General features: G+C 54.2%; 2 protein-coding genes across 4 annotated transcripts in view; one reads left to right on the top strand and one right to left on the bottom strand.

Moving 5' to 3' along the window:
* The window catches only part of Rsph14 (radial spoke head 14 homolog), an 81,182-nt gene that overhangs the window by 31,212 nt on the left and 29,971 nt on the right, over positions 1–19,999 (top strand). The window lies entirely within an intron of this gene.
* The window catches only part of Gnaz (G protein subunit alpha z), a 50,976-nt gene that overhangs the window by 9,859 nt on the left and 21,118 nt on the right, over positions 1–19,999 (bottom strand). For 2 of the 3 annotated variants that reach the window (XM_036167986.1, XM_036167987.1), the window contains exons 2-3: positions 15,689–16,929; positions 14,143–14,295 (exon numbers count right to left, since the gene is read on the bottom strand). In XM_036167986.1, coding sequence (XP_036023879.1) covers positions 14,143–14,295; positions 15,689–16,411 — 876 coding nt within the window. In that variant the 5' untranslated portion in view covers positions 16,412–16,929. The remainder of the gene's footprint in view (positions 1–14,142; positions 14,296–15,688; positions 16,930–19,999) is intronic. The other variant, XM_036167988.1, reaches the window with a different exon arrangement.

The raw sequence follows: 19,999 nt of genomic DNA, 5'->3' as shown, positions 1-19,999 counted from the left end.
GCTGCTGGCTTCCCCATTCCGGCCTGTCTTCTCTGTGAAGTGGCTCCCGGTGGGCAGGGCCTGGATATTGACCCCAGTGCCTGGATGGAATGCTAGCTAACCCTAAGAGAGACAAGGCAGCTGTGCCTCTGGCCCTGCTGCTCACAGGGAGGCTCCCGGGCAAACTGGGCACGCCGGCCACATTCAAGAATGTGGTAGCCCCTTGGGTCTTTCTCAGCACTGAGCTGCAGGAGGGTGGTAACAGCAGCTGTCGCACAGGGCCAGCTGCCCCTCCCTCTGTTCAGTTTAGCACCCAGACTCTCAGTAGATGGATCGCTGTTTCCATGACAACTGGAGAGGACGCCTCCACCCTCCGTCTCACATAGCAATAAAGACCAGAGACGGGAGGAGGCTGCACATCTTAGCCCAATATATCCACTTGGGGGTAGTAGAAGGCGAGCCTTTGGGAGTTGGGGGACCTGATTTTCCCTTGATCCCTTGGAGGGAGCTCTCTTGGCTCACTCTGGCCTGAGAAACAGGCCAGTAGACTGTTAAGATAGAAGGTTCCTCTGGTGACATGCTCCTAAAGGAGTATCCACTGATGAGGAGGCTCACCCTCTCTATTCAAGTCAGAAAAGTGACACAGGGATCAGGCATTCCTATTTTATAGACTCAACAGACCTCCACCTCTGCCCAGCCCCCCCTCCCCCCTGCACCATGGAGAGTCCCATACAGACTGGATCACCTTCAGGCTTGGTCACAGATATTGGCCTTGGGGGAACTGGGATGTATCTGGAAACAGAGGAGATGCCTGGGGACTTATTTCCAGTCCAGTCTGGTTAGCATACTCTTCTTCCTGCAAAGTTAAACGCTGCCTCGACAACCTGGAGAACAGGATCAGGGAGGCTAATGATTCAGTGAGCCCTATTGCCCTGGAGTCCATCTGTAGGACAGCACAGAATCAGGCCAGTGCAGTGCAGGAGCAAGGGGCGAACTGGGGCTAAGGAAGGCCTGCTGCCTACCTATGTGCTGGGTCCCACATAGCTCAGAGCCCTCTCCCTCAGGGTGGCCACTTCCACACAACTGTTCCTACACCTCACCTACTCACCAAACCTGGACCTTGCAGATCTGTGGGTGCTCAGGGTCTGAAGCAGATGGTACAACCTGGCCTACTGTTCCGGCTCCAAGGGCCTGGCTCACAGCCCCTATTCCCATTCTGCCTGCCCACCGCTTGCTTGGCTCTGCACACTACCTTATTTTTGTCTTTGGGATCTGCCGCAGGCTTCCCAAGTAGAGACCCTGCCCACCCTTAAATCCCAGGTCCCTCCCATTCAGTTCAGCATCCCTTTTATGAGAACGCTTCTACTTGACTTTCATTTTTAGGGCTTTGAGTAGTATATGGGGAGGAGCCTGGAAGAGTAGGAGCTAGTCCTTGCCTGAGGGAGCAATAAGCAAAATCACTTTCCGAGAACTGAGTCCTTCAGAGACAAATGCATACACTCCCAGCTGTCCGGAAAGACAGGAAACAAATGTTGAGTGTGGCTAGCTAGGCAGTAGCACACCGACTAGGATCATGACTGGGCTGAGGCAGCAGTGTGAACATGACCCCTTGGGAGTCTGAGCTATCAACGGAGTCTTTGGTGGGGACCTACCTCCCTGTATGTGCTTGTGAGCACCCTCTAGAGGCTTCCATCTCTGGTTAACGTATTTCCTGCCTCTTCCATGTGCCCATTTCCCCCAGAAGTGGCCTTTGCCATAATGTCTCTCTGCACGCCTCTCTTCCTCTGAGTGCCCACAGCTGGCAGGCCTACTGAATCCTGCCTCTAAAGTTTTTACAGGTCGTAACCTCAACCTCTTAGCACTGGGATGCTTTTAGCACCATTCAGACCAGATTCTCATCATCCGTGCTCATCATCTGCCCACGTTCATGACCGACTGTCTTGGGACCTGCTCTCCTTAACTTGGGGGCCATCTTCAGAGAGGGCCAGATGTCATCTGGAGTGGCAGCTGTGTTTCAGGTGGGGGTGAGGGTAGGTTGGGGTGAAAGTAAGCTTGGGTGCTTGGCTGTCTGCTCTGTACCCCGACTCTTGGGCGTGGCATACAGATGACAGGGGTGGTATTGGGAGGAACCCAAACATTTCTGTGAGGATATCAAGGTTGTGTTTTGGGGAGGTGACAGGTACCCAAATGAGGCCTTGAAAGAGTGGGACTGGGACTTGTGGTCTGTAGCAGCCTAGCTTCCCAGTGACAGGTGGCCTTCATCTTATGTCGCTAAAGCTCTGAGGCTCAGAGGGTCGGCAGGTAAGAGACTAGAAAGGGGCTGGGGAGGGCACTCAGCTTTAAAACGACTGGGAACTGGCTGATCCTGTGTCTCGGCGGGTGAAGTCTCGGGTTTCGTATTTGTGAATTAACACTCTCTGGTCAATCCCCTGGGCTCTGTGTACTGTGCCCCTCTTGCTGGGTGTCCTGTGCATCCTGCAGGGAAACCTGCATGGGCCAGATGCCCAGGCCAGCTGCAGCCTCTACCTGCAGGCGGATAGCCCCGAACCCACAGGAGCCACTTTGATCCGGTGGTACAGGAAGGAGAGTTAGCAATGAAGGTGACTCCAGCTTGTGAAGCCAGGACATTCTGGATGGCCAGTGTTCTCCAGCTTTCCTTTCCTTGGGTCTGTTCTCATCCGGTCCCCTATACTGTCACCTTCTCCTCTCCTAGGCAAACTTGGGGAGAGCTACCTAGTTTACAGAGGACTTTGGGAGAAGCTCTCTGCTCGGCAGCAAACGAGATTTCCCTGGGCTGGTATAATCCGAGCAAGTCCAGAAGTCAAGCTCTGCTTACCCACGTCCCTCCCTGTGCCCGGTGACAAGGGCATTGTTCACAGAAACAGTCCACGCCAGGCCCACCACTTCAAACAGCAGAGACTGTTTAAACAAGATAAGAGGCCATGGGTAAGGCTATACCTCGGGCTCTCCTAACACGGGCCACTCTCGTCCTGAACCTGCCAGGAACAGCAGGAACTACTACTTCCTGCCTCACGTAGCAGGTGAGCCTCTGGCCACCTCCTGTTTACCTGTATAATGTGGAGGGGGCTGGGGTGACCCTAAATGGTAGTAATAGAAGCTACCACCCAATCCTGCCCAGTCCTTGGGTAGTGGCCAGCAAAGGATCCTCATTGGGATCTTTACATTCAGAGGCCCCTGACTTTGCAACCAGGGAAATATCTGCACTTGGAACCCAAGTGTCTGTATCTGTGTGGTGGGGGCCACCCCTGGCTGGGCTGGGGGCTCCCAGGCTGCAGGAGCAGTGCTCCGGTATATGACCCGGGGCAGACTCTGTGCCATCTGCTCATGGCTACTACCCTTCTGTTTCTACTTATTCTGTCCCCAGTAAAACCCCACCGATCTCTCTGCACATCCTTCTGCATGGAGAGCTCGGGGCCCACGATGCCATGTGAACTGCCCTAGATACCCAGGGGTTGGACAAGGGGCTTGGGAGGTCAGACTTGTTCTGCTGGGTCAGCCTGGACCTGGGCCATCCAGATGGACACAGGTGGCCACATGACACACTAGGATGACTGCCAGGCTACAGTCCTACCAACTGTTAGCCAGAGAGAGATGCCTACAGTGCCTGATTGTTTGTTTATTTTTTAACTTACCTGATAGAGGGGTATGAATATAGCCATCGGACATTGCCCTGTTTAGTGGTCTCTCCGCAGTAGGCCTAGTACCCCACAAGTCACCCTGTTCTGCCTTTTGTTTTTAATGGATCTCAGAACCAATGACAGACAAGTTCTCAGGGCCTGGTGACTCTTTCTGTCTTGACAGATTGTTGGTTCAAGTCCCAGGGGAGGAAGAATCTCACAGTATGACATGTGTAATGAGCATCATATAACCACCATATAACCCAGAGGTTATGATTTAGGGATGCTCTAAGACTCCTAGGTCTGGAACAGAAAATTCCCGCAAGATGCTAGGCATATTTACTCCAAGAGGAGCTGGAGTACCAAGTCCTGTTCCACTGTCCATGCCCTGCAGGCCAGAAGCACGGGGGTGGGTGTGGGGGAATGCCAGTCACTAACAGGAGGTTAGTTAATGGACACCAGGAAGCAAGTATCTTATAGCCTGGGGACTGTCAATACAGATGCAGGCCTGTGAAGCAAGCTAGTGCCCAGGGCCCCTCCTGTTATTTCTCCAGGGGACACCTGGGACTTACACCTCAGCACATCTCCTGGACTGTTCAGCAGGTACATGCTTAGCAGCAGAGAGTCTTCCACCCCCACCCCCCACCACCCCTGTAGGCACCAAAGCTTGTGAAATCCTTGGCAGTAGGACTGGGCCATACCTTTGAGGAACAAGTGAAACTGGGGATAAAGAGAGACCCCAGTGGGGAAAATGTCTGCTTATGGCCTATAGGATGGATTTCAGCAATGCTCATCCTTTATAAGATAAGAAAGAGTACTTGGGTCACCTGATGTCTCCTGCAGGATACTGGGGGAAGGTGATGCCGTGGCAAGCTCCACTCTGTCGAAACTCCAGTTAAGGTGACAGAGTGACAGAGTGCACAGGGCAGTCACAGAAGCCAGATGTAACTTACTCTCTGGGTCTCTGGTAAGACCAGGACAGGGGCCTGGAGCCTGGGATGTTTGCTCCTGACTCCAGCATCCATCACTACATGCGCTGAGGAAAAGGCCACATCCTGCCCTGACTACAGCGGCTGCCCAGCTCTAGGGACAATGAGTTGGTAGGAGACCTGAACTTATTTACTTTTCTTAATTCATCTATTTATTTTACATCCCGGCCTCAGCCTCCCCCCATCCTCCCCTCCAAGTCCCCCTCCTCCATCCCCCCCCCCGACCCCCTCCTCTTCCATCTCCATCTAAGAAAGGGCAGGTCTCCCATGAGTATCAACAAAACATGGTATATCAAGTTACGGTAAGACTAAGCACCTCCCCCATGTATTAAGGCTGGGCAAGGTGACCCATATGAGGAGTAGGTTCCCAAAAGCCAGTAAAAGAGTCTGAGACAGCCCCTGTTGTGGCTCCAACAAGAGGACCAAGCTACACAACTGTCACATATATGCAGAGGGCCTAGGTCAGTCCCACACGGGCTCCCTGGTTGTTGGTTCAGTCTCTGTGAGCTCCTATGAGTCCAGGTTAGTTGATTGTGTGAGCCTCCCCATGGTGTCCTTGATCCCTCTGGCTCCCATACTCCTTTGGGAGACCTCAGCTTTAATAAGATCTCTTTGGAGGAACTGCCAGAGCACACAGCAGGATGAAGGACCAAGGACAAGGCTTCCTGCATCTCCTGATTACAACTTCCGAATTCTTGGCCAACGATTTAGTCCATACATAGGCAGAGTAGCCAGGTTGTGCAGTAATTCTGATGCAAGGTAGGGTCACCTCCAGTGTTTACAGTGGCAGAGACTGTCATACCTGTAGTGACCATAGACTAAGGACTCCTGGGCTATCTGTTTTGTTTTCTCTCTGGGCCTCAGTGGTTAGGAAAGGTACTTGGGCCAATACTGAGGACTCTTTGCCTTCTGGATAGTGATCAAGGCTTGTTTGGACTTACGGCCATGCCTTAGGATGTCATGGTTATATTGCAGGCTGCCACCTTCTGGAATGTTTTAAGAACCGCAGAGTAGGTCATTAGGCCATGAATAGCAATTGAAAAAACAAACAAACAGACAAACAGATGAAAAAAGAAACCTCCCTTCATGTAATGTGGCTGCTCTCATGGATGTGCTCCATGGTTCTTAGCATGAGACAATACTCATCCCCCTCAATATCTTCTGAGTACTCTCGGCCTAGTTACTGCACACTGTTCTTCTCACCCTGGTTTATCAGCAAGGTCCTGAGCCCACACACTTCACCTGGAGGAGCCCTCGGCCTTCAAGTTTTTTATAACAGGAAACACTTCATCTTGGGTGGTACGCAAATACCTAACCTACCTCCAATCCTGTCCATCCCGAGTTTAACCATTGTGTGACCCGATCCTTCCAGAGCAGGCAGTGTTTCGGAGAGCAAGAGAAATCCCAGGGTACTACTCAGGCTGGGGCAGTCACGACAAAGGAATCACCATGATCCAATGACAAGGCTGATGCTGAGAGTATTCTGGGATGGTCTGGACAGAAGTGGGCCAGGGAAAGAGCTCCAATAGGGCCGGGCAGGAGAGGACACTGATGACCCTCTAAGCTATGGAAGGTAGACAGCATGGATGCCCTGGCAACAGGGCGCAGGGCAGGGCAGCCACGGCGCATGGCAAAGACAGTCCACGCTGCTCATCAGGAGGATATGGCCCTGCTAAGTCCAGGCTGGGTCACTTAGGGCCTCCTGCTGTGCTATAGGTATGAGTTATAGCAGGCAATGACCATGTCAGAGCAAAGCGCTCCATCACAGGCTTTCTGTTCACATCTTCCCCAAGCACCTTTCTCATGTTTGGTCACAAAGGTGGGGTAGGTAAGCTTGTCTCCACTAAGGCCACACTGGAGCCAGGGGCAGTATCCAACTCTGCTGCCAGACCCTTGCCTCCTGTCTTAGGTTGGATAGGTGAGGCTCAAAGAGAGGCAGGAGCTGTGCCTGGACCCTTCCGGGCATGATCATCTCGCTTGAGTTGGTCTCGCTTGTTGTGGGTGGGAAGCCACCTCCAAACCACGGCTTGCCTCTGTATCACTTCCAGGACGCTACTTTTGCCTAGCCTGTGGCCTAGCTTGGGTGGTACCCTGAGATTCCATCTGCTTTCTCATCACTGCCTGCTCTTGAGAGGACAGGTTCACAAAACCATAGCGCAGTCCAGGTAAGGACAGGGTCAGATGTGGGTGAGGCTTTGGGGTTCCTGGGATGGAGCAATATTTGTTTGACCCACACAACAGGAAGGCCACGGATTCTTCCAGGCAGGACACACAGTTCAGAGCCTGTAGCTTTTGAGGACCATCAAGCAGAAGACCATATGGATTCATATAGAATGCTGGGTCAGGACATCTAGCCCACCCTGCAGAGCAGGGAAAGCTTTTCTCAGCTGGCCAGGAAAAGTTGTGCAGGGCTATGGCCCTAGGTCTGAGAACCTTAGGACATGAGGCCCAGGGACTTGGGCGCACAGTAGTTTTATTACTAATAAAACTAGATACATGGGAGACCTTGACTTGGGAAATGTGGGGTTGGGGGGAAAGGCTGGGGGGAGGGGAGACTGGGGGGCGAGAAGGGGGGGTCTGTGGTTGGTATGTAAAGTGAATAGAACATTTCTTAATAATAAAAAAAAGAGAGGAAAAAAAACTAGATACAGTGCAAGAGCTGAAGAGATACTTATTATGGGGTGCAAGGAAGATGGGATGAGGCGAAGCTCCTAGCTAGCCTGAATCTGTCCTCTGCTCATTTAGAAGCATGCCCAGGAAGAAGTAGCGCCTATCATTATACCCTCACCAACAATGGGTGTCTCCTTTAGATGTCCAGAGAGCCTCACGGAGGGGCAAAGAAGGGACTGTTTCCTGTCAGTACAGAAGCCTTTCTGCCCAGGAGGGTGGACCTAAGTGTTCTGACCATTCTATACCTATTCTTCTGCCATTCAAGGCCAGTCAAGGATCTCTCCTGGGTGTGGTACATCTAATACCCACCCTGATCATCAGGAGCCCATGCCCCCAAGCCAGGGAGAGCTCAGGGTTTTCCTTCACCGCCCTAGAGTCTCTTCTTGTTAAGTGGGAAAACTGTTTTTCAGTTCTTGGATTATACAAATCCCTTAAAACAATAATAATCTGTGTCTTAAAGCCCAGAGCTGTTCTGATGTGTACTTAATGAGCAGGACTAATGCTCTCAGGAAATTAATTACCCACTGGCCAGGGCAGCGGAGTGGACAGGAGGCAGAAGCCTTGAGTCTCTCAGTATAGCTCAGAGCCAGCGCAGGGCATCTTTGTGAGTATGCAGCGTGATCACCCTGGCAGCAGGAGTGTGCAGCCTGGGGGCTGAAATCACACCATCCCTGGCTCTGCATCACAGTATATTTGGACTACACCTCTTGTCCCTGGCAGGGCTAGGACTAGATGCAATGGGACTTTGTCCTGCTTCGCCATTCCTTGACCTCAGTATAGGGTGCCATCCAGGACTGTGCTGTCTATAGTCCCCAACGGCCTCTCAGTTTCTGCTTCCTTTGCTGGCTGCCCCAACACCACCCCACGGCTCTTGGGCCGGATTCTCCATTTGTCCCAGTCTGTTCAGGCCCTATTACTGATGTCTGGCCCCCTACACTCTCCTGCAAGCTGTTTCCAAGGCAGAAGGACCCCTCCTGACTTCTCCAGCCCAGGCCAGCTGTTTCGGGGGGTTTCCACAGACCCTCTCAGGGGCTCCTTAGTGCCATCTCCTCGTCACTCAGGAGAGGAGGGACACGATGACTGCCATGTCCCTACGTTGTGAGCTCACGGGGCTAGGGGCCTGCACATTCTAGGTGACTACTTTCCTGAACGATGCCACAGGATCTGGCTCTCCCTCGGATGGAGGAGAGCCCACAGGTCTCAGGTTAGCTTACAGAGAGAAAGCAACAATCAGTTCTACAGCTGTTTCTCTATGCAGCAGAGGTCTCTTAAGTCTGTGAAAAGAGCAGCTGTGAGGGCCAGGCAAGGAATGGATGATCCTCCGGCGAACGATCCTTCTTCAGCAGGATAATGTCAGTAGAAATGGTGTGTGGTCAGTGGGTCGGTGGAGGAGATCTCCCAGGAGCCACGGGGGAGGGTGCAGGCAAGCACACTGCTCTATGCTTCAAAAACAAGCAAGTGGTGGCTCCTCTAATCCATCCTCCTCCTCAGCTGGGTCTAGTCCCAGCAGGACCTGCCCACTGGAGTGTCTTGTCTGTAGACTGTTGGTAAACAACAGCAGGCTGGGTGGGGGAGGGAATGGGACTGCTGTGTAATGTAAGGCTGGTCAATGACTGTGATGTAATAACTGGCCGAGCGGAAGCTACCAGTATGTCCTGAGACAGCTCAAAACTTCCTGAAGATCAGGTATCAACTCTCGCAAGCTGGTGAAAGCCAGACACAGCTGCTGGATTGGCAGACCAGGGTGGGGGGGGGGGGCTGTTATGACATGCTCCTCTGCAAGGGGTGAGTACCTGGGACAGGTACTCGCCCCCATTCCTTAAAAGTGATCAGCACTTGAAAAGCCCAAATTGTAAGGGAGCCCCTTCCCACCCAAACCAAGGCATAAGCTGGCTCTCTTCCTGCTGTGGTATGGGCAACAGTCTCAGAGATCCAAGACCACAGTGCTTGTCTCTCTGTGTGTTCTGTAAAGGTATATGAGGGTTCCTATGGTAGAAATGATGGGATGATAGAGCTGGCATCCTGGGACTGAATCCAAGGAATGGTTTCCAGCAACACAGTGGAGCATATGATCAGTCATTATGGAGAAAAAGCTGAATTACACAGTTCACAAGGACAAAATGAAGGCGTGATAAATGGATGAAAAGGCCATGTTAGGAGTGCAGAGCTGTCCCATGCAGATACTTCTAGTGTAGGAGGCAAGGAGATGTACTGAGAAACAAGTCTCAAATCCTAAGGCCCAGGCCTGCTAAGGACTTACCAAGAACAAAAGCCACTGTACAAAGTTGGGACTAGCAGAGTGGCCTTGTCCCTGGAAGCACCTGGTATGACAGGAAAGGGCCACGAGACAGAGACAGGAGTGTTTGTAGCTTATGTCTTATGTCTCTCTGAGAGCAGATGGAGGGTCTCAGCACAAGTATCTGAAATGCCAGTTGGCAAGCCCAAAGGCTTCATGCCGGGGGGGGGGGGGCCCTCCATTTTCTACCTCTCTCTCCATTATAGGCTGAAGATATCATACTACTAAGGCTCAGGTGAAGCCTAGGGTCCTGGGAGAACAGACTCTATCCACTCACTGTCTAGGAGATAGTATGGACAGCTGAGTCCTGCTCACTACTATGCACCTACTTCACCCTGGCCCTTTCTGCCGCCTCTCAGGGCTGTGCCATCTCTGGGGGCCCCCAGTCCTTAAGACCCAAGCCCCTCTGCCATGCTACCCCACAAGGTTTGAGTCCTGTTCTCTGTCATCCGAGGGTCATGATTTGTGGATATCATAAACAAAATGCACGGAGTCCACAAGCCTCTCTGGCATGATTCTAAACGCTAGACACTATTGTTGGAGCTGTGTCCTTAACTGGGTCAGGAGGAGGAAGCAGAGTGGGGACATACTGTACTGAGGATTCCCTAGTTCCTGCTGCTGACTGTTGGGGAGCAGGTCAGCCTAGACGGTCCCTGGAGTCTCCCATGTGATGTGGGGCTGACAGGGGAGGGCTATGGCTTGAGTGGGAAATGTGGAAATGTCTCACGGGCACGCGTGCCTTGACACTCGATGCCCAGTGGCGGTGCTCTTTCTTGAGGATGTGGAACCGTTCGGATAATGGTTTAACTAGCAGAAGCTGGTGGCTGGCGGGCAGGCCCGAAGGTGGGATCTGCCAAGATGTGAACAAGCTCCTCTGCAGGTACCTGCTGCCTTAGCCACCATCTGTGTGATGGTGGACTGTACACTCTGGAACTCGAGGCAAACATCAGTCTTTCCTCTCAAGTTACTCTGTCAGTACTGGGACACGGGATGCAGATACTCCGAAATATTCGGAGCACTGCCTGGCTAAGGACATTAAGTAACCTTTAAAAGGTCCCTTCCAATCTAGTCTGTGTATGCTAGGAGAGGAACATCATCCATATCCGGCTGTTTCCCATTTGGAGCTCCTTCCTGTGACCAGATGTGACCTCTCCCTCATCCCTGGCTTACTGTAGGCACCTTGCACACCTCTTAATAATACTTTTTGTTTGTTTGTTTTAGAACCCACTATGTAGACCAGGCTGGCCCCCAACTCACAGAGATCCGCCTGCCTCTGCCTCTTGAGTGCTGGGATTAAAGGTGTGCGCTACCACTGCCCCGTTCAACACCTCCTATTTTAATGAGACGTTTTAAATAATTTTTTCCAGGTTGGCCTTTAACATGTAATCCTGCTTTAGTCTCTTGAGTGCTAGGCTTACAGGCTTGTGCCACCATCTCTGGCTTAAATTCCTTAAAACATTTTATTTTGAGGGACTGGAGAGATGGTTCAATGATGAAGAACACCCAGGTTCAGTCCCCAGCACCCACATGGTGGTCACAACCGTCTGTAACTTCAGTGCCAGGCGATCTGACCCCTACTCTGACCTCTGACAGCACCAGGCATACATACGATACACATATGTACACATAGGCAAAACACTCATACACATAAAGTGAAATTAAAAAAAATTAAGACAGGACTTCATATTAGAACCCAGGCAGGCCCTAAACTCAAGATAATCCTCCTGCCTCAGCTTCCCGAGAGCTAAGATCACAGGTGTGAGCTACTACACATGACTTAAACTCCATTAAAAAGAAACCGAAGAAGCCTCCTTTCAGTGACACAGTGGCAGGTCCATACTGTGTTTTCAGAACAGTCTCCTAGATGCTTCCCTTCCTCTGGGGCACCCATTAGGGAGCAGCACCCACGGCGTCTCCCTCAGACAAGCTAGAGTGGGGTCCTCCCTCGGTCTCTAGCTCTTCCCATACCTCCCCGGCTCCTACCCACTCCATGGTTACTTGCTGAATACCTACTACGGATGTATAGCACAGTAAGCCATGTGAACACTGGCCTGCCCTTGGAATGCTGGGTCTGACCTGTCCACAAGCGGGAAGGGGCTGCTGACCTGAGAACCTGGGTCCTAGACAAGGAGCGTAGCCGGTGTAGAACCCCTGACCTGCAGAACTTGCGCTTCTGTCTAAAGTCTGCATCTGGCTGGTCTCCTCGATTCTGCCGACCAGCTATCTGCCAGGTGAGCATGAGGCCTCCCTGGGGTGAGTCTTGCTGAAGCTCGGCTGAACTTATGGGGCTCAAGCGGCCCACCACTGATCCCAGTAGAAAGCAAATGGGGGTAACTATCGCCTGCTAGCTCTGGAAAAGGGGGCAGGTATCCCCGGCAGCGTAAGGGCTTGAAAGAACTCAGTAGTTGCTATGTAAGACTGTCCCTCATGTGCCAATTAAGTCTGCGCTATCAGAAGTTGGCTTATGTTCACCTGTAGTTCCTAAGTGCCCGCCCGCCCCTCCCCCCCCAATCAGGCTTTGTATCAGCACAGCAGGCACACAGCAGGCCACTGTGGGACTCAGGGTAGTGATCTCTCTGTGGGTTTCTAGATGAGAACATTTGGCACTTTACGGCTATGCCTTTTAATCTGTCCCTCTACCAGTAAGTGGCTTCCAGTGTCCACTAGCTGATCCGCAAAGGGAGAGGCTAGGTGGCAGCTGTCTGCTTCCTTCCACTCCCCCAAGTCCTGGTGTCCTGACCTGAGGGCTCCTACAGGTCGTAGCCATGGTCATGGTTCCACATGGGCTGCTAGGGCTGTTTTATTCTGGGTTCACAATCTTCCTGTGGCCACTGGGTGACCTGCATCTGTTATCTGAGGAGGACCAAAGCCTCTATCTACGCTGTGGTCAGTGTGAGCCCTGGAGCTGGCTCAGTGAACACCCTCAGATGGGGGGTTGTGAAAGGGGATGGGCGGTCGAGAGCGCTTCTGGCTCCTAAGGTCAGTTGGAGGTTGGGGGTGGCACCCACGAGAAATCCCCATATGTCCCTGGGATGTGCTCAGCCTCTGCTGGTGGCATCTGGGAGTATGCCAAACGGCACTGGAAGCCCACCTAGGAGGTTTGGAGTCTGTAGCTGCCTGTTAAGGCTGCAAGGAGGTTTGGAGACTCAGAGAGTCTATGAATCACGGACACACATGGCATGGCTCCTCGTATGTGCCTGCTGCCACACTCCATGGACGTCCTGGAAACCTGCACCTCCAAGGTGCTGCCCTGTGCTCACTGCAGCCCTGGAGCGCCCAGAGCCTGGAGATGCTGAAGCTCTCCTTGGCAACACGCTGACGCAGAAACCAGCAGGCGGGCTGGGGGATGGGGGTGGGGCAATGGCTCCTTCTCCAGGCATGGGGATGGGAGGGGGTACCACCAGCTCTAGGAGAGGAAAGGGGAGAGGGCCTTGGAGCTGAGCAGGAAAAGAGAGCTCTGAGGAGCCATGTACACAAGTCTTGGCACAGGCCCCAAACTTCATTGAGCTTTTGCAAAAGTGGTGTGGTCTGTTCTTGGCTGAGTCCTTGTTGGGGCTGGGACTTTCAGGACATTCCAGGAGGAGGAGGAAGCAGCTAGTGGCAGCCAGGTCTCAGCATCTGGCCTGAGGGAGAGGTGAGAGGTGCTCACTGTTGGCACAGCCGGGGCAGTGGGGGAGGGGAGGGATCAGAGGAGGGTATTGTCTTTCCTCAGCAGCCTGTTTGTTTTCTATCGTCAGATATTACTGGTGGAGCATGAAAGGTCAGAACCATTTGGAATCCAGTGAATTTCCAGCTTTGCTAGGGTTTGCCATCAAGAATTTCCTTTTCTGGTGAACAACGCTACTTCCTCAGGCCCACGGGGATGAGAGAGAGGGGAAGAAGAGAAGGAGGGGGGGGGAGGTAAGGGGAGAGGGAGAAAAATGGATGAGAATAAATATGTGTGTGTAGGCTCAGCTGCAAACCCCTCCCTTCAGGAGAGGCCCTGGTAGATTCTGCCTGGTTTCTGCAAGAGGTGAGCATGGGCCTCACGGAACTCCCCACAGGGATGGACCTGAAAGAGGGCTAGAGATAAGACGCCACAGAGCTACACTCAGTCCTCCCAGGGCCTAGCCCCAGGAGCACCCCGCTTACATGGGAGCACCGACCCACACTGTTACAAAGCACTCAGTGAGGAGTGGCCAGGCTCCAGGCTATGGCCAGGGAAGGCACCCAGTGAAGATTTGCCCGAGATGAACCTCTGTGGCTGGCAGCTGCAGCATGGCTGGCCAACCCTCCATCATACTGTCCCCACGACCAACCCCCCAGGTGCTACGCTTTGCCTGACATCTGGGTCAACCCCAAACTCTGACCTCAGGTAATGTCTCTCTCCCCTCCGTGAGGATGCCCCTTCTAGTTAGAACCACACATGTTGCTGGAGTGGGAACAGCCGGAAATGTTGGACGGGCGAAAACCATGAACATGGCTTACTCATAAGACAATTACAGCCAGGGCACAAAGTAGACCACAGGCGGCAACAGTGCCACCTACATCTACAGCTCATCACCTCACTCATTGGGGACAGTATCAATACCTGGCACAGTTCCCAGGGTACCTGGATGCTGGAGGGGAGGGGAAGAGAGCCCTGCCTTCTGTCTTCATGGCCATCGGTCAGGCTACAGGCTCTATGTCCAGAACACTCAGGCATCCAGAGCTGTGGCCAGAGCCTTCCGCCTTCCACAAACACCTTTGGGGGACACAGGCCCAAAGTTAGAGTCCTTGGATGAGCTCCAAGAATAGTCATCATTTGCCTTAACAAGCCCAGATGAAAGAAAGAGCCCCATCCTTGCCATTGACCCTAGAGACCAGTGCTCCGCAGTGGAGAGGCTGGACCCTTGTCTCACTGCATGGTGGAGGTGACATGTTCACAGATTCCTCACTGGCATCACTACCTTCCCCCCAGGTAGCACAGCTCCAGGAATCCACCACCTCACTCAGATTCTTAGAGGCTGTAAAGGGAGGCGCTGGGTCTTGGTTTAGTTAGTGTTCCTGCCTGGTACAACAGCTCTACTGAGGAAGACAGCCCCAGAGCAGACTACTCTCAATTGTCTGACTACCGGGCTTCCACGCCTGCTACTCCTGGGGACAGCATAGGTAGCTTGGGCATCTAGCCTTCTGCCTCAGTGGGATCTGAGCATGCTGGCTACCCTCTCCATGCAAGAGGCCTACGTTTGCTTTCCTCTTTCCTCAGAAGCCACCCCTCCCGCCCCCCCCCCCCCGCTCTACCCGCTAACCACTGGATCTAGGTCTCCTTCAGGTTGCTTCTCTGGTAGACCTTCTCATACACTGGTTTTAAGCCTAGGACAAGGGATTCGAAGAAGACCAATGAGGCCCCGCAGCCAGCCTATCCACTAAGCCCAAGGCCAGGTCCTAGCGCCTTTGATTTAACCCTTCTTAACCAAATCACTGCTAGCCTCCCCAGATCAAGACGGAGTCATGGAGGGGAGTTGCTGTTCTCAGGATCTCTGTGTTATGTAGTGCTGGTGGGAACTTAATGGGATGGCTAAGCTGCCACTCGGCCCACCAGTGACTCCGAGCCAGGCCTTGCCTTCCATGTCTTCAGTGCGTGGCACAGGCACAATCTAGTCACCGAACTGGAGCTAGGGTGACCTGAAAACCTGGGCAGTGGGGCCAAGCACTACAAGGGAAGTTCCAAAGTTCTATCTGTAGCTGGCAGAGGGTCGTCAGAGCCGATAAATGTAGGAGCCCTGCCTGGTGAGCTCTGTGGAGCCTAAGGATGTGGTGTCATTTGGAAGGGGATCTGAGCAGAGCCATCTAGGTCACAGTGATGTCTCTTGGGCTGGAGGCATCATGGGGTACTAGCATGACCCTACCCACTGGGGTTCACAGCTTGACAGAGGTGCCCCCGAGGCCTGGTGGCATCTGTAAACTCACTGTGCTCCACAGCACACTCCCCTGAGCTCAGAACAAGGGGCATGCTCACCCCATCTCAGAGAACCGCTAAAGGCTGCGTCTGGCTGGGTGAGGCTCAGTAACCAGTTCTGAATGAAGCAGCTCTTGGCTTGCACGAGCCCACCTGTTTCCCAAGAACAATCAGTAGCAACCTAGGCTTTACTCACCGTCTGGTTATCCTCATAGAGCTTCAGGTCATAGCCACTGAGCTCCACACAGAAGATGATGGCTGTGACGCCTTCAAAGCAGTGGATCCATTTTTTGCGCTCTGACCTCTGCCCGCCCACGTCCACCATCTTGAAGGTAAGCTCCTTGAAGGTGAACTTGTTTTCCACAATGCCCGTGGTCATGTCCCGAGAGCGTAGGATGTCCTCCACCGTGGGGATATAGTCAGGTGCAGCGATGCGCTCCAGGTCATTCAGGTAGTAGGCTGCATTGTCCTCCAGGTGGTACTCACTCGAGCGGCCGAAGCAGGCCTGAGCCCCGGGGTCGGCCCACAAACGTCGCATGACGCCCAGCAGCTCGGGTGTGATCTCGCCCTTGCTCTCTGCTGGGCCAGTCAGTGCAAAGAGCTGCACAGCGTCATAGGCGCGGTCAGGGTTGTGGAAATCAATCTTGAGGGCAGCAAGGGCCCGGATGATGCGGGTCAGTGAGTCGATGGCGTTGTAGATGATGAGGGGCTTGTACTCCTTGCAAGCGTCCAGGTTGAAACCGCCGCTGTGGATGATCTTCATCTGCTTGACGATGGTGCTCTTGCCCGAGTTGCTGGTGCCCAGCAGGAGAAGTTTGATTTCACGGCGCTGCCGCTGGCTTTCCGAGCGCAGGTGGCGGTCAATTCTCCGGGACCGCCGCGCTGCCTCTTTTTCCTCTGAGCTTTGCCGACATCCCATGGTCCGGCAGCAGCAGGCCCCCCCCCACAATACAGAACACAGGATGGATGCCTCTCCCCCTTTTGCCAAACACAAACAGAATGGTCACAGTGAGGGATGCTGCAATGTGGGCTGGTGTCACAGGCAGACTCAAGGGAGACAGCTGACCTGGGGGTGCTCAGCACTGGCTTTGGGGCAAGGCCGTGTCACACTGCAATCCCTGCCCCAGTGGCTCTTCTCCTGTGGGCATGGCGCTCAGCGCAGCGCGCGCGCGGGGCAGAGACCACACCCTCCCCTCTAGTGACACTCCACCTCCCTGTTCAGCAGTGTGGCCTGATTTGCCGTAGTCATCCCCAGTACTCTGCCACGGTAGGAAGCTGTCCGCCTGCGTCTGCCTAGGCAGTGTCTGCCCGGGCTACTGCTGTCTGGCCGCTGGTTGCTGTGGCGATGCTTCTAAGCACGGCTGGAGGGCCCAGCGCTCCCTGAGGCCCCCCTGCCTCGGGCTGCTCCGGCTCCCTGCCTCGCATCCGGCCCTTCACCTAACGAAAAAGAGAACAACAGCATGAGCTACCTCCCGGGCCCACCTCAGGCTGGACAGGGGGAAAGGGATCGGCTGCCTGGGCCTCAGGAAACACCACAACAGTTCATCAACTCCCAGCCCCTTAAGTGCTTCAGGGTCAGTGCCCAACCCACAGCAAAACAAATACGCTTGGCCAATGCCTTCCACTCGGCTGATCTGCTTGATGCCAGGTGCAGGGTGGACAGGAGTGAGCTGTGCAAAGCTCCTGCCTGCTGCCCCCCTCCCCCTTCCACCCCATGGATTCACTTCTTCTTGCCTCCTGGACCCTGTTGACCTTGTCCCCTCTGAATCTGTATGTCTGACTGGGGCTCCACAGTATGACCCCCGCTGCAGGTGTCCAGACACAGAGGGAGCTCAGCCCTGTTCTGCTTTACGGTGCAGTCCTGGCTGTGTCCCCGCCTGAAGGAAGCCAGGGAAAATGGGGTATCTCCCAACTTTCACCCCTTCAGACACAGGGCCATCTCTGTATAGGGTGTCGGGACAGAGCTCTGGCCCTGCTGTCCTTTCCAGGGGGAATCAGCAGATGGGGGTACCATAGGGTCCTGAGTGAGCAGTAGCTGGGCACAGTTTTTTAAGGAATGGCCAAGGCCTGCAAATGGGGGCACTATGGTGATAATCTGTCCAGGGAGGCAGGAGGGGACAGGGAGACTCTCAGAAAACTGGGAATCACCGAGGCCCAGGCATGGTTGCTCTGCTCAGGTCCTAGCTAGCTAGGTTCAGGCTGAATCTTTCACAGATCCTATCTGGGCCAGAGTGCTAATGAGGAACAGCTGGACCCACAGCTGGAGCCAGTGACACCTGTTGACCACTAGGGGGAAGGTTACCTCCTAGATACCTCCCCAACCTGCTGGGAGGCTGGGGCAGGTCTCCTCCAGCAGGGGGCTCAGTTCTGCCGCTGACTGGGAGCCCGGGGTGGCCCTCCGCCATGACACATCGGCTGCCTTCTTTCTTCGGATCTGTCTTTGCTTGGCTATTGTGCCACAGGTGCTTTATAGCCTGTCTGATGTCCCCGTCCCTGAGAGCAGGCTCTGGGGTAGAAGGCCCAAGGCAGACAGAGCTCTTAATCTAGACAAGAGCCTCCCTCTGCCTCCACTCCTAGGCGTGACCAGAATCTGAGACTCAACCTCCCCAGCCGCCCATGTGCTCCTTCCCCATCTTAGGAAATGGCAGCCCAGCCCCCATGCCGTGCCTCTCTCCCTGTCCTACCCCCCCCCCCCCACCAGACCCACGGTTCTGACTTTCTCCGGCGGCTGTGGCCTCGGGTCTTCAGGGTGTGACTCTTACTCTTCACACAGCTTTTGGCCAGGAACCCCATGGCCTCTCAGCACCTTGGGTAATTTACTCTACATCTCTGTGCTTGTCCCTCGTGCTCACAGGTATCTGGGAGGAACAGAGCATCTAGCATAGAGCCTGACACTCTGCAAGTACCAGCCCGTAGCAGTTACCACCCCACTGTTTGGGTCACATCATCATGGTGTCTTTACCTCTTCAGCCAGAATCCATCCACCCCCTCCTCTCCTCAACACTGCCTCCACAGCTACCCTCAGCTGCTGTGTGTGACACGCATGACCCTCTGTGCCGATGCTGCCCGCCCTCCACCCCTGGCGAAGAGCGCCAAGTGAGCAGTCCGCCCTGGCTTCACCGCCACCGGCGAGCAGAGCAGTGTGCTCAGTGCACAGTGGCCCCCAAGCGGGTGCTGCAGAAGGAGGAGGAAGGGAAGGAAAGGGAGGTCAAGGAACTTCTCCACCTCCGTCTCGGCAGTCCCGCCTGAGCGGCCATGAAGGAGTGTGCTGGAGACACCCCAGAGGCAGAGCAGCTCCGAGTAGTGATTAGACGTCATTCAGATTACCCCGAGATGTCTGAGAACGAACGGGAAGCCCTGGGATGCACGTGCTCTATGGTGGCGCACAGACCGCACATGCGCACATGCGCACTGGAGCCACACTCCGGGTGTGTCTGTGCAGATAAAGGTCCGGAGCCACTTCCCAGCAGCAGCAAGGCGTTTCAGGGGAGTCTCTGCTGTGCATTTTACCCCATCGCCTACATTTCCTTTAGTGAACAACTCTCATGAGGAAAAGGGGTTTGTAAGCAAATGCCATGGCGCCGATGAGGCCCCGTCTCTCATCACACTAGGGCTTGCCTGAGTCTCCCCTCCCCAGGGTACAGAGGTGTACACCTCCTTCAGCCTGCTGTGTGTGTGTGGGGGGGGAGCACATCTTTCCCGGAAGCCTTCTAGCTGCCACTGGGGGAAGCAATGGGTACACTGGGGCCAATACCATTTTCCTGCCATCTCACCCTCTCTCCCAAGGCCTGGCTGAGGGTGTTCCTTGTTCACACCACGGTCTTCAGTGTTCTCAAAGTTAAAGGTATAGCCAGGCCTCACCGGCTGGTTCTCTTTTATCTGGATGGCGTCAGTGGCAAGGGTCATCCGGAAAACAGGGTTCTGTTAAATGAGCCTCCCGAACCGCTGCCAAGAAAAGTAGGTTCCTGGGGACAGGTTACAGGGACCACACTTTCAGCACATGGTCTAGTCTTAGTAGGGGGTTCCGACTCCTGAGGGAGAGTGGGTCAGTCCCCTGCCTTGGTCCAGAGTTGCATCTGAACAGAAGATCCTGTCTTGTCAGGTCCTGCCTGCTCCGGGCTCCATGGCTCTCCTTGGCCATTCCTGCTTTAGGTGTCTCTTGTTGGGACTCTGCCTGCTTTTTGTAGGTCAGCTCACACGAGTGAGGAACCTCCCCTCCATGTTGCTGCTACCTCCGCACTGTGTCTGTCTGCAGTGTCTCCTGTTGGGCGGAGGTCTCTTCGAGACTGGGGAAACTGTGTGGGTGTGGGAGAAAGACGGACCCCTGGTGAACTGAGAGGAGACAGTTGTTGTGAGCAGGCGGGGCACCAAAGCACGGTGCCTCCCCTTAACTGTCCATCCTGTTCCTGCCCTGGTGCGCCCCCCCCCCCCCCCCAGCACTGGGACTTGAGAGTAAAGAGAAGCAGCCTGGCCTTTGGTCTCAAGCAGTGGGCAAAGAAGGTCCTCT

Source organism: Onychomys torridus, chromosome 18 (genome assembly GCF_903995425.1).
Source record: "Onychomys torridus chromosome 18, mOncTor1.1, whole genome shotgun sequence".
NCBI lineage: Eukaryota > Metazoa > Chordata > Mammalia > Rodentia > Cricetidae > Onychomys > Onychomys torridus.
This window is presented reverse-complemented; position numbering and strand designations above follow the sequence as displayed.